The sequence below is a fragment of the Piliocolobus tephrosceles genome, chromosome 9 (assembly GCF_002776525.5).
Source record: "Piliocolobus tephrosceles isolate RC106 chromosome 9, ASM277652v3, whole genome shotgun sequence".
Taxonomy (NCBI): domain Eukaryota; kingdom Metazoa; phylum Chordata; class Mammalia; order Primates; family Cercopithecidae; genus Piliocolobus; species Piliocolobus tephrosceles.
In genome coordinates, this window is record NC_045442.1 from 103,347,490 (window position 1) to 103,362,131 (window position 14,642).

A 14,642-nucleotide genomic window follows, 5' to 3' on the forward strand; every position below is an offset into this window, starting at 1 on the left:
TTCTACGCTGTGGATCATAGCAATACAAATTAGTCAAACTGATTTATGATGTCTTTTGATATCTGACACTTGAATACAATTATTTTATGCCTTGGCAGTATTAATTCTAAAGTTCATTCATAAGATAAAAGGAAGGGAAACTCTCTCTTTTATGTATGAAAGCATACTGAAACCTATACCAACTAGAAGAGGTTTGAGTGTGTCTCAAAAACAGATCTCCGTAGATATGAAAATTTAGTATATGGTTAAGGTGGCATTTAAAATCAGTGGGAAAACTGGAACATTTCATAATTGGTATCAGGTTAATGACTCAGAAAAAGTAAGGTCAATCCTTGTTTTATACAATATGTAAAAATAAATTCCCAACAAATTAAATATTTAAATGCAAAAAAATCACAGAAATTGCCCAATAAAATGTAATATACAAGTTTTATAAGTATGAGGTAGAAAAAGACTTTAACCTTGATATGAAAGTCAAATAGAAAAATAACAGATGTGTCTACTAGAATTCAAAACTTTCTTTATAGAAAAAAGGTGCCATAAAGAAACATCAAAGACAAATGAGATTGTACAAAAAATATTTTCAATATATATAATAAAAGGCTAATATTTCAAAATATATACAGAGATGATAAAAATCAATAAGAAAAACATTTACAGAAAAATCAGCAATGCATATGGACAAATACTTTACAAAAGAAAACATGGATGTCTGGAAAGCATCAGGTTACTTGAGATTGGAAATCTTGATGATGCCTAGAGTTGGTCAGGGTGTAGGAAAATAGGTATATTTATATGATTTGGGGATGGGGTAAGTTATTAGTAGAACTTTTTGAGATCTGAAACTATCAAAATTTTAAATGTGCATACCCTTTAATCAAGAAATTCAACTATTGGAAATTAGTCCTCAAGCAATAATTTGGTAAATGTGTATAAACAAAACATTTCAAAAATATTTGGATACTACCAAGAAAGTTGCGTTGATCAAATAATCATTCATCCATATGCTAGATTATTGTGAGGCAATCACAGTGAGAGGTAGACCTATATGGCTCAGCAGTAATAGTAATAAGCATTGAGTCCTTAATAAATGACACTGTTATAAGGACCATAGATCCATTAAAAAAAACACACACACACACACACACAAACTAGAAAAATGAGGAGATTATAGAGCACATTTTGTTTTCTCTCTACCAATGTAATTCAGTATTACAGTGTGAGAATTCTTTATAAGATTTGTGAGTGCCTTTTACGGTAAGCAATAGCAATGATATTACCATTTTGAAATAAATCAACCCTTTATAAAATTCTATTATTTAAACTGTCAGAATCCCATTTTACTTCAGTTGCTGTGTTGCACTGGAGCTGCCTTCTTAAGGCTCGCCAGAGCTGACTGTATGATGCACCATTTCCCAACTCAGCTTTCAGCAACCGCATGCTGGCGGATTGAAATTGGCTATAGTGAAAGTATTTATACCATGGAAATTGACAGACAGTACACATCAGAGCTTTTTTTTTTTTTTCTTTTTAAACAAATGGAGTCCTGGTTTACCAGCACACCACAGATGGTGAGCCTCAGAGAGATATGTCTTGCCCTACTCCTCTTCCTTTCATATCTTTCAAATGTGCCAACTATCGAGTGCTTTTATGGAGCTTACAAATGAGCAGGAGCAACATATCTTATGAAATCATTGCATAAATAATTAAATTTGGCTACAATAAATGCTAAAAAGAGAGAGAAAATGACATGAGAGTATATTTAAAGAGAGATCATATCTAAGATAAGAAAAATTTGTGGGTGCTGGTATTTATTTTAATGAAGTTAGAATAGATACTCAGTCTTTTCATCTTGCAATTAATCTATTACATTTGATATTTTACTGACTAAAATATCAAATGTAATAGATTATCAGAATGCAATAGATACGAATGTTCTTTTCTGATGGGCATTGCCCCTAATTGAATCATATATTTATAATGGCACTACTGACATTATAGGTGTTTTGTCCCCCAAAACATGGATGCTGATGCTTAGATGTAACTGCCTGAAACTTGTACATTATTATTATTGTTATTATTATTATTATTATTTTAAAGGCAGTGTCTTGCTCTGTCACCTAGACTGGAGTGCAGTGGTGCAATCACAGCTCACTGCAGCCTTGAACTCCTGGGCTCAAGAGGGCTTAGCCTCATCACCATACTTGGCTAATTTAAAAAATTTTTTTTGTGGAGACAGGGGTTTTGCTATATTGCCCAGGCTGGTCTTGAACTCCTGGGCTTAGGTGATTCTGCCACCTTGCCTCCCAAAACACTGAAATTACAGGCACAAGCCACTGCACCCAACCCTCTAGACATTAGCTACTCTAGTCATTGAATACTGTGTTTATTTTGTTTAAGTCATTGTGCATATTTTGTGTGTTTCTATTTCGAAGAAACTTGGATGGGAATGTATTTACTGACACCTTAAAAGTACGCAGGAAGTAAAAGTGGATTTAGGAGTTAATGTTTTTTAACTTATTCTACAAACTTCAGAGCTTTCTTTCTCACATTACAGGAATTTCTACAAAAATAGTTTCCTCCGTTTAGTCTATCTAAGAGTAGAAACCCCAAGCTTGTAAATTTTCAGATGCATTTCACTTTCTACCTATTTTACCTTACTCTTCCTTGGGTCTGGTTTTCTTATAACTCCTTCTTTCATCTGATACCAGGCTCAGTCTCAGGGAGCAATTACATTTAAGATTATACCTGGCATCAAAGAGGAGACACCATCAAAAGAAGGCAAGGTAATTATTGCTTAAAAACATTTTTTTGTGCGTGGGAGGGAAGTCATGTTTTTCCATCCAGCACATATCCACTTTGTCATAACATATCTCTTTCAATATTCCAGTTTTAAAATTACTATGTTTGGAGTCGGAGTTAGGAGAATATAGGCCATTTCACCTTTATTTTTTATCTTTATTCATCTTTAATGAAACTTTTCTTCCAGATGTTTATCAAAGCCCTCTTTGACTATAATCCTAATGAGGATAAGGCAATTCCATGTAAGGAAGCCGGGCTTTCTTTCAAAAAGGGAGATATTCTTCAGATTATGAGCCAAGATGATGCAACTTGGTGGCAAGCGAAACACGAAGGTGATGCCAACCCCAGGGCAGGCTTGATCCCCTCAAAGCATTTCCAGGAAAGGTGAGCTGCTGGTACATAATAATGGCTTTTCTCCAGCTGACCTTTTGTTCCCTGCAAAATATCATTCTAGCATTGATGTGATAAAATATGCTATAAAACCTTGCCTTAGAATTTTTTATCCCTTGGGTTTGGATTTCTGTTTTGTCTAACTAAGTATGATGAATGACCAAAAATAATATGACAGTACTGGGTCATATTAGATTTTTGTTATGAAGCAAATGGAAAATAGCACATTAATATCTTGAAACCCTGTTGATATGAAAGGTGGAAAAAAAAAGAGACCAGTGGTTTTGGAGGGAGGGAAGATAATTTACAAGAATTTGAAAGTGGGCGATTTGTTTCTTAATTTGAATCGATTGCATTACATTCGTTTTTTTCTCTAACCTTTAAGTTTTTTCTTAAGACTAAATATTTTGATGTTGTATTCACCTCAGACCTGTGCTGAAAACTGATAGGCATGTTGACCTTCTTTCTCCCAGGAGACTGGCTCTGAGACGACCAGAAATATTGGTTCAGCCCCTGAAAGTTTCCAACAGGAAATCATGTAAGTTTGTTAATAAGAATGCAGAGTAACCAAACCCTGATGTTTATTTTTGACTATTAGAGCAGGTGCTCATGGCAGAATAAAGGGTCCTATTACCCTAGCAATAACTTTGGGATCATCAATTCTCAGGAACAAACAAATATGAGATTCATATTTGGAATATTAACATGAATCTTTTGAGGAAAGGGGTGGCTGAGGTTGTTAATAATAAATCCATGACTCACTCATTGAGAAAGTAACTAACTACTACTACTGTCTTTGATTTCCAAATATAGGTATTTTATGAAATGTAACCTAAAATATAGCTCTTATTTCTTCAAAGCCAGGAGGTTTGGGTTAGGTATTTCTTGGTAAAGATTAGGGAGAAAAAAAATCTACCATTTTGTTGGATATGAAAGCAGTTGTGCTCAAGACCAATTGTTCTTAATTCCTTTCTTATCCCCAGATCATCATACTTCTGACCTTTAGCCTATCCCTTTGGAGTTATCACCAGACTAGATTAAAAGAAAATGAGAGAAAGACAAAGGATGGCTACCATATGATTACTGAAAAACATAGTGTGCATTTAAGTACTTTTTTTTCTCTTTCAGCCTAACCTTCTGTCAGCTTTTCTTTACTTCCCACCACCCACCTCTTCAAGTCCACATCCCATAAATTCCCTATGTCACCTGCCCTAGATGTTTCATGGTTCTAGGTATTTTAAGAGAAAAAAACCAACCCTTTGTTTTCAGCATAGAAATTGTACATTCAACAGCGGAATGACCAAATAAATGGCCCTGGAATTTTACACCAACATCTGTTTTTAGTATTGTTGCATTTTTCACATCTCCTGTGATTTCTGTCAGTTTGCAGAAGCATATAGCCCAGGAATCACATTAGAAGAGAGCCAAACTGTAGTCGAGTATAAATCTCACAAGCAGTCAAATGCTTGAAGTGGAGCACTGATTCAAAAGCCTGCTTGTCCTTGCTGCATTAAGTCCAGGCACAAGGAAAAAAATCGTTGTCACAGAATGCTACACATCTTCTGATGTGAGAAAGCTTAAAGATTTCATGAGAATGTTGCATTGTTCTTAAGCGAGATGACTTTTCACTGGCCAACTCACCAACAGAAAGGAGCTTTGAGACTCCTTACCTGACTTGCTCTTAAAGGGATTTTAAAATAGGAGGCTTACACATTTCTAATATATTTGGTATATGTGGGATAAGATATGTGTCACTGAAAGATGAAATAAATGTAATTATACTTGAATCTGGATCCATACTCAACTCTGTTTGAGTCCTAGGCAACTTAGAAATTTACAGTTTGATATTATTATGAATTTTCATTGATTGAAAATTTTTGATAAGTGTATATGTATTTCTTTAAAAGAACTATACAAAAAGGATATATTGCTTTTTAATAGCTCTTTCAAACTGGTTTCTGTATAGATGCATATGAAGGTGAGGGGTATGTGTGTGTGTGTGTTTGTGTGTGTGTATGTAGAAGTATTAATTGTAACAGAGTCCTTTTGTCTGTTGATTTGCATAATTTCTTTTTTATGTTAATACTTCAATATGTGGATCTGATAAATATTTATTCTAGCATTTATCTTTACTGAAATGTCCTCATTTGAATAATTTTGGTTTTTTTACATTTTCTGCCTCTTGAATACCATTCAGAAATGTTTGCTGGTCCGCCTCTCTTTCTTCTCTCTCTCTCTCTCTTTTTTGTTAAGCTAGATTTTGATTCACTGAGAGATGCATTATTTGTTTTTATATATGTTATTTATTTTCAAATAAATCTGGTCAAAATTACCCTTATTAAATAACAAACATATAACAGATATGGCCCTGTTCAGAGGGACAATATATTTCTGTGACAAATAGGAAGCTAATGTCTTTATTCTCAAAGAATTGAAATTCTACTTGAAATTTTCTTGAATATTGTCTCACATAAAGTTAAAAGTTATGCATAAATCATTGTATTGATTCTGAACATTTTAAATGGCATTTAAAAGCACTTTAACCTATGTTTTGATGATGATTCTTTACATGACTGAAACTTGTAAAGGCCATCTGATCCACTGCTTTCTGGACTTCAGTATTTGGTAGTTAGGGTTTTGGAATAGGAAACTTACATTATCATGCCCTTTGCTGAATTATAGGAAAATGCTGTGAAGAAAAACAACAAGTTGATATAAAATCTTTTATTTTTATGATTTTGAATATTAATGGAATAGGGTTTTTAAAAAGTTTCTGATTTAATGTAAAATTTATAAAGGAAGAATAATCCTATCATGTCAATATTTATAAATTTATTTTAAAAATACAGTGATAAAAACTTTATCCACTAATTTTCACATTAGTGGACTTAACACCTAGAAGGAAATTGCACATGTCGGATTTGAGATAATGAATTTAGTCACGTAATACCATTTATCAAATTAGCCAGTTAACTTTTTTCACAAAATGGTTGCTCATATTACTCTTTTTTTAATCTTTATTTTGCTCTTTATTTCATTTGTAGTGTATCACCATAACTTAAGTTTGCATGGAGGAAAAATTCATGGAAGATGGTTCTGGAACTATAGGGTTTCTGTTAATATCAATATAGAAGTATATAAGGAAGGTCACATCCCAATCTTATTATCTTTGCATTTATATTTGTGCTAGAGCTCTAGTTCTTGCTCTAAGGTGAGTGAAATCAGGAGCCATGATAATAACAACCTCTTTAGGCTTTAAAACTAGCCTCCTTGTGCAAGATTCATAAGTGTAAGTCATATTCATCTTTGCTGCTTGGTTATTTCCTCCCCTTAAGAATCTTTGTGTGTCTAATGTAAACCCAGAAGGGGAAAAAAAAGGCTTTTCAAACAAAAAAAAAAAAAATTTACCTCTTAAAATAAAAAATTCCTGAAGACAAAAACATGAACTCTGAAACCTAAAATATTTCTTCTAAGTCTTAGTAGCTGGATATAAGGACTTGTCTCCTCCCCCTATTTTTTGGAAGAATTGCTTACCGAACAAAGATATTTGTAATGGAAATTTGTTTCTCTCCCTGTCCATCATCTAATGATAGGTTCCCATGTAATGGATTTATATTAGTAATACGGACAGAAAAGCAGGCCTCAAAATCTGATAGGTTTTCTTTTAGATGACCAGCTTTTAGACTATTACCTAAAAGATACAGCTTAAGTGTTCTGGAAATGAGTAAAAGTGAATCTTATGTCCCAGATGGCATTTAGGAGTACTTTTGCATCACAGAAACTTGGCAGCTTGCATTTCTTGTGTCAATATAATTTAAAGTACTCTAATTTTCTGCCTTAAACTTATTTTTATAGTTTGGTTGCATATACTACCTAACCTTTAAGAAAGAAATACGATTTTATTTGCGGTATTGTTTGTTGCTTTTCTATTGAAATCTAAATATGAGTTAAGAATTGTCTTCCTAATAAGATAAAATTAATTTAACTTTAACTTCAATAGGATGTGATTTATATTAAGCATTTAAGTCTAGTATATATGGTCTTCAGAAAGGATTAAGAAAAAGCTGTTATCCAGGTAATATATTTTACAACAGAATATTCAAGTATGATTTATTATAGTGTTGTTTCCTTTTTTTAGTTATCAAAGTATAAGAACCTAAAAGTTTCTAATATTGCTGACTGAATAACCTTAATTCAAAATTTTTGTTTTACACAATAACTCTTTAAAAATTCTTGCAGTCAAAGAAACAAGAATGTACAATTTTTCAACCATTTAAAGATTAGAAAGCAAAACACAAAATATTTTATTGTAGAATTTGTTTTAACCCGTCATGATTGTTATTATGCATGTAGAAAGAAAATATTTAACTGAAGCCAAAGGGTATCCATATAAGAAAGGTGTAAGTTAGTTCATTCAAAGACTAGCATTTGTTCATTCAAAGACTAGCAGTTGATAATCACAACAGGCAAAAAAGAATTTAAACATTGAGTAAAATAATGAATTCACTGCACACGGTACCAATATTTTGGAAGGTCTAACACTTAGGAATAATATATCACAGGACACTACAAGTCATTGTAATGAAGCTTTTCCAGTTGAGTAAGCGACTTCTTCTTGGATTCTTAAGTAATTTTATTTGTTGTTTTCATACATAAAGTTAATTCAGAAACAACATTGCTTATGTTGTTATATGAAGTTTGTATGTCTAAAACATTGTCAAACATTTTCTTAATATTGGTGAGGTCTTGTATAAACAGAAACACATGGGGTTTTAAAAAAATACCTAATGTATTTTTTTTTCCCTAATACTAATACTATTTGGAAGATTCCGGAGTTCAGAGTTTGGGTGGAAAGAAGTGTAGATGAACTAAGTTGTAAATTTCATATCTGATCACTTAAATCGCAAGATGGTTGAGGTGAAGAACCTTCTAACTGTTACTGCTCAAGCTCAGTCTCAGTGAACTGTGTTCTCCTGGGATTCCTGAAGATGTTGCTGCTCAAACACTATCAGGGTAGATGCTTCTAGTCTTTCCATTGGAAGGGTTCTCAGCTGTATTGTCGCTTGTATTGTGTTCTAGGGACCCAATGCCATGCAGGTTAGAAAGCATTGGTTAACTCTTAGGGGTCTGATCTGTGTTGCCTGTTATTGCAGACTTTTAGAAGGGATTGTGGTAGGGGGTGGGGAATTTAGGTAAGTGGTTTCTAGTATGGGGATTTAACTTTGCCCATGTGAATAATAGCACACTAATATAGACACAGTTTCTCCACTTTTCAGGAGTGTCACACATGTCCCTTGCAGAGTGACATCCAGCAGAATGGGATGTTTACTACTGCCGAGTATGCAGAACTCACCACGTAGTTTTCACAAGAACCTTTCTAGTCCATTCTCTGAAGACAGCACATTTATCTTTCTCTTTAAAAAAAAAAAAAAAAAAAAAAAAAGTTTTTCTTTTTTTGAGACAGGCTCTCACTCTGTCACTCAGGCTTGAGTGCAGTCATAGCTGACTGCAGCTTTGAAATCCTGAGCTCAAGCGATCCTCTTGTCTCAGCCTCCTGAGTAGCTGGGACTACAGGCGTGTGCCACCACGCCCAGATAATTTTTAAAATTTTCTGTAGAGATGAGATCTCACTATGTGGTTTAGGCTGTCTCAAACTCCTGGCCTAAAGTGATCCTCCTTCCGTGGCCTCCCAAAGTGCTGGGATTATAGGCATGAGCCACTGTGCTCAGCCACATTTATCTTTTTGAGATCCTCTTGGCCTTCCCCCTCTCCTGCTCTAATGTGCTTGAAGATAGCAGACGGTGGACTCTTGATAACCCTGGAGAGAGGAGCTGGCCCTCCCTGGCCACTCCTGGCAGGAGACTCTCCCTTGGAATACCAAAGCTTTGGGGAGGGATGGTGGGGCCGTGGGAGGTCATGCTAAGTTGATAGGAAACTTGTAAGAAACATTATATCCCTTGACCTCTCTCCTGCCCATTTCTAGTCTGAGACTTGAGTAATCAAAATGTGATTTTGTCATGATTAGCATAGGATTGAATTAAAAACTCAGACTCAAGCCAAATGGTGTGGGTCCAAATCCCAGTTTTAACATGGACAAGTGTGTTGTATTTCTTTTTTTTGTTGTTCTAATTAGTTCTTGAACTCTCTCTAGAGAGTGGCTATAAACTCTAGCCTTGCCCTGATGCAGGGGAGGTGGTCATGGCTGTCTGCAGTGTGCCTTTCATGGGATACTTCTTTCTCCTGGTGGAAGGCCTAATGCCTAAGTGTCCACCTGTGACCAGATGTCCTCTCTCACAGGGACTTGATTATATTGACAGACACTCTTGGGGCTCTTGTCTGACCTGTTTCCAGTTTATTCCTACCAAGATAGCCACCCTCTAGGAATGCCCTGACCAGGAAAACCTGTAGATTCAGGTGTGTTAGGCAGGTGAGACACGGAGGAGGCAACATGAAATAGCAGGGGTGCATGAATAGCAGAGGCAGTGTATTACTCACAGATCCCGGAGAGGAGGGCAGCATGCCTCGCAGGGCCAACAGGAAGAGGTCTGGGACACAGACTCAACCAGTGTGTGAGGAGTGTCTGGGACACAGACTCAACCAGTGTGTGAGGAGCAAGAGAGATGGGGGACCAAAGCCTTCACTGTGGTCCAGGGCATTATCCAAGCAAGTTTTCCTTCTGGGAGTTCTAAATAGCGGATCTAAAGAAAGCAGGCATGAGTTCTGTGGAGTTACGCTGTGACTGAGAGCTGGTCCCTGCAGCATAATTACACGGTCCATGTGGGATGTAGGGGTCATGGAGTGAGTCACATATGCTGTATCTGTATGTCCCATAGTGAGATGGTCACCAGCAAACAGTTGTATAAGGCAGATTTCTGGATGGGCTGCCTTGAGGAAGTCAGAGGAGGCAGAGAGCTTGAAGCTATGTCAAGGGCAACTAAGCCCTGTTTCTGATAGGAGAAAGTTAAGCCTGGATTCACAATGGATGCCAAAGCAACATAAAATTATGAGAATTTACTATAGGGTTCTTTCTTATCTGAAAAAAATGGAGATTATAGTACTGGCCTCGTAGATTGTTGGGGAAATTAAATAAGTTTGTGTATTGTAGTGTACACAGAACAGTGCTTTCCACATAGTAATAATCGTGTGACTATCCCAACTCCCTTCTGAGATCAGCATTTTGTTTATTTTTTCCCCTTTGTTCAAACTTGCTAAGAAATTCTGTTCCTTTCATTTTCTTACTGGATGTTCATTAAGCATAATACTTGCTACCAAATATATGTGTGGGGTTATATCAGTAATATAAAAATATCGTTCTCTACTTAAAAATTTTATGGAGAAACATTCTCTTGCAAATTTATACAGCATATTCATGACATTTTATTATAATGTGAAATATATCCTATATGTGATATAAATTACAGATTTTTTGTGGATTGGCATTAGTGTTTTAATTTTTTGTTGGTTTTTGTGGTATGGCTTTTATCATTTGATTTCCATGGCACTAAATCTTTAATCGAGGGTGTAGTATTTAATCTATCCCATTGGTCTTATAAAAAATAGACTCTATGTTTAACAACCCACTTTATAATGGAGTACCTGAGATTTTAAAGTGACTCATCTGATGTCCATCACGCCTAGCTGTTTGCCTAAGCCGCATCATATAGTTTATTTCTTGTTTTCTAACAATTTGTTTTAGATGCACATGACAGGTCAGAGTTACTAAGACATATGCATAAATAAAGTCACAACTTGGGTGATTCAAAGCACGAGCCTGAATAATAATAATGATTTGCTTGTGATATTTCTAATACTGATCAAACCAAGCCAACATAGTTTAAGGATCCATAGGTATTTGAAAAATAAAAATACAGTGGTATACACTTTCCTGGAAGTGTTTTCTTTGGCCGCTATTCTGTAGCTTGGATGGACGAGGGGAGAACTGTTCTGATCACTCCTATTTGCTCTGAGATCATGTAGTGAAATGCGTTTTACCTTAACTCATAGTTAGATTTCCCTCTGTAATATTGCCAGTACTTTTTCCACCCTTAACTGAAAGTGAGTCTCTGAAGTCATATTTAACTTTTAAATTGCTATCCTATTAGTAATTTAGGAACTGTTTAGGATTACTTTCTAAAATACCTTTCATCAGATACTATAGACAATAAAAATAAATGATTCTGCATAACTCATTTGATATGTGTATTACATTGATAATTGTCAGGTTATTGTGAAATTTACAGGGTATTTAGATATGTTAAGGACAAAATTTGTTGTTTCTAATATCCTTTCTTCTTTCCACTATTTTTATCAAGAAATTTCTTTTAAGCATTGAACAGATTGATTTACAAACAAAACTGTTCTATGAAAATAAATATAATCCCCTTAATGAAGACATTATTTTGAAAAAAATTCTGAAGGTTTTTGTTCTGGTTATTTTTCCCATTTGGTTATTTGATAAGCTATGTAAGGACTATGTTTTGACAACTTAAGTGTATGCATTCTTTTTAAAACAAGCCTGTAGTGCAGCCTAAAATGTAGTTTTGCATAAATTCTATGTATTTGTTAACTGATAATTTTGAAACATTTAAAATACGTTTGTTTTCTCCTTTGGCTTTTCTAAGATGAGGAAACAGTTGAGTGTGGTAGGTGGATTTTTTTTTTCTTTGGGTGCAACGTCTTCCTATTCTAATTGTATTTTCTGTACATTTAATCATTTCCTTTCTCATTTTCTTTGTGCTTCTCAGAGGAAATTAAAGGTACATGTGTAAGTTACACTGCATAGTCTAGTAATTTTATTTAGTGCACATATATGTAGGATTAAATTGAATATAACAAGTAACTTATAAATGTACTCTGTTGTACATCCAAACATCCATCGTGAAGTTACAATACCAAAAATTGTGGTTGGACTTTGTTTTAGAAAGAAATATACTTTTTTTTTTTTGCTTTATGGAGCAGAAACATAGAATGTAATCTGAAATAATACATTATATTTTTATTCTGTCAGTAGTCTTAAATGTGAATGAAATAAACAGTATTATTCAAATGTATTGACAGATTTATTTTGATGTAGGATCTAGGGACATCTTCTCAATTATTTGATTTCTGTGCAGTCTATGCTGCTAGTTCCACAAGAAAGAGGCCTAAAATAATAAGTACCCCACTACTTAAATAAAGTTTTTAAGATACGTATAGCCTAGTATTCATGTGACTTCAAAATACTAGCTCATTGCTTACTTTACAAATGTTTTTATCAGTTCTTTAAAAAAATAGCAATAACATTCTCCTGTTACTTCCCAAAATGAAATCTCTTCTTATCAATAGAAAGGCCGTATTTTCATCTTAATCTTTCTGTCTAATCCAATGAGCCAAAATTAGTGCTGTATTTTTACCTATTATCTAAAAGCCTGATTTACAAAAATAAATTTCCTTTGGGGGATCTGATGGCATCATTTTCTTAACTTTAAAAATATAGATCAGGTACGGTGGCTCACGCCTGTAATCCCAGCACTTTGGGAGGCCAAGGTGGGCAGATCACGTGAGGTCAGGAGTTCGAGATCAGCCTGACCAATATGGCAAAACCTTGTCTCTACTAAAAGTACAAAAATTAGCTGGCGTGGTGGCACATGCCTGTAATCCCAGCTACTCAGGAGGCTGAGGCAGGAGAATCGCTTGAACTCAGGAGGCGGAGGTTGCAGTGAGCTGAGATTGTACCATTGCACTACAGCCTGGGAAACAGAGCAAGACTCTGTCTCAAAAAAAGGAAGGAAGGAAGGGAGGGAGGGAGGGAGGGAGGGAGGGAGGGAAGGAGGAAGGAAGGAAGGAAGGGAGGGAGAAAGAGAGAGAGAAAGACAGAGAGAAAGAAAGAAGGAAGGAAGGAAAGAGAGAGAGAGAAAGAAAGAAAGAAAGAAAATATAAACCTCTCAGACAAGTCTCGTATAATTTTCTTGAACCTGGATCAAGAAACCACCGAAGAAAGTAGGGGGAATTAAAAAAAACACACACACACAAAACCCTGCATGATATTTCAAAATGTCACTTTAAACTTAAATATAAAACAAACTGTTTTATGTTTAAGAATGGCATTGCAAGGGCTGTTGTATGCTGTGCTTTACCTAATTGTTTTAAGTGGATTTATTTTTTTTTTTATGCATCTGCGGCTGGCCTTCTAACTGTTCTGCTTTATTTCTTGGCTTTTGTTCTGTATGCTTTTACACTCCATCCAGAAGATGCTGACTATGCTGGTAACAACAGTGGAACCTATATAGGTGAGCACTTGGCCACGGAGGAGGATCTCTTTCTTTCTGTTGCTTTCCTCGAAGTCATTACATCGTTTTATCTGAAATGAGCGCATTTGCACGCGCATGCTCTGAGATTCAGTGGGGGTGGCACACACCTTCACGTTACCCAGGCTCAATGGGCTGGACACAAAGGGTTTCCTAGTGTGCTTTGGTTATTATGTTCCAGAAATGTTCCAGATGCCCTATCTTTATATTAATCTAATTTATATTTGTGATGTAAGATAATATAATTATATAATTTTTGATAGAGAATGAAAAAGCATCCTATTGGCACTAAGCAATTTTACACAATTAATGGCATCTGGACTTTTCTAATTACCTAGTTCATTGTGAATTAATCAACACTTCTAAACAACCTTTTTCTTCCCAACAACTTTCTGCCTATTTGTTGTTGTTGTTTTTGAGGTGGAGTCTCACTCTGTCACCCAGGTTTGAGTGCAGTGGCATAGTCTCAAGTCACTGCAACCTTTGCCTCCTGGGTTCAAGTGATTCTCCTGTCTCAGCCTCCTGAGTAGCTGACATTACAGGCACCCACCACCACGCCTGGCTCATTTTTGTATTTTTAGTAGAGACAGGGTTTCGCAATGTTGGCCAGGCTGGTCTCAAACTCTTGACCTCAAGCTGTCTGCCCTCCTTGGCTTCCCAAAATGCTGGAATTACAAGTGTGAGCCACCGTGCCCGGCCACTTTTTGCTTATGTTTTCTTATGATTTCTTATTCCCACAGGCCCCTCCTAAGTAAACATTGACTGAACAGCCCCAAATATAATTAAGCCTTATGACCAACTTTCTAATCTGTATTGGCAGGAAAAATTTCTAGTTTGCAGATGCCAAGGGTTGTTATACACAAAAATATTTAGAAATTGCTCAAAGCATTAAAATGATCTTCCCTAATGTTTTACCTTCAGACTTTCCCACTCTTGCCACATCCAGGCATCATGACAAACTCTCTGCTTTTAGTAGTGAGAGGGAATGAATCATGTAGAGACACACTTTTATTTTATTATTATTATTTTTTGAGACAGGGTCTGGCTCTGTCACCCAGTATGGAGTGCAGTGGCATGATCTCGACTCCGCAACCTCCGCCTCCCAGGCTCAAACCATCCTCCCACCTCAGCCTACCAAGTAGCTGGGACTACAGGCCTGCACCA

The 14,642-nt window shown here is 35.7% G+C and overlaps 1 protein-coding gene across 4 annotated transcripts in view; it reads left to right on the top strand.

Annotated features, from left to right (window-relative positions):
• The window catches only part of MPP7 (membrane palmitoylated protein 7), a 254,323-nt gene that overhangs the window by 187,577 nt on the left and 52,104 nt on the right, over positions 1-14,642 (top strand). For all 4 annotated transcript variants that reach the window (XM_023194630.3, XM_023194629.3, XM_023194632.3 and 1 more), the window contains 3 exons: positions 2,712-2,786; positions 2,990-3,186; positions 3,666-3,730. In XM_023194630.3, coding sequence (XP_023050398.1) covers positions 2,712-2,786; positions 2,990-3,186; positions 3,666-3,730 — 337 coding nt within the window. The remainder of the gene's footprint in view (positions 1-2,711; positions 2,787-2,989; positions 3,187-3,665; positions 3,731-14,642) is intronic.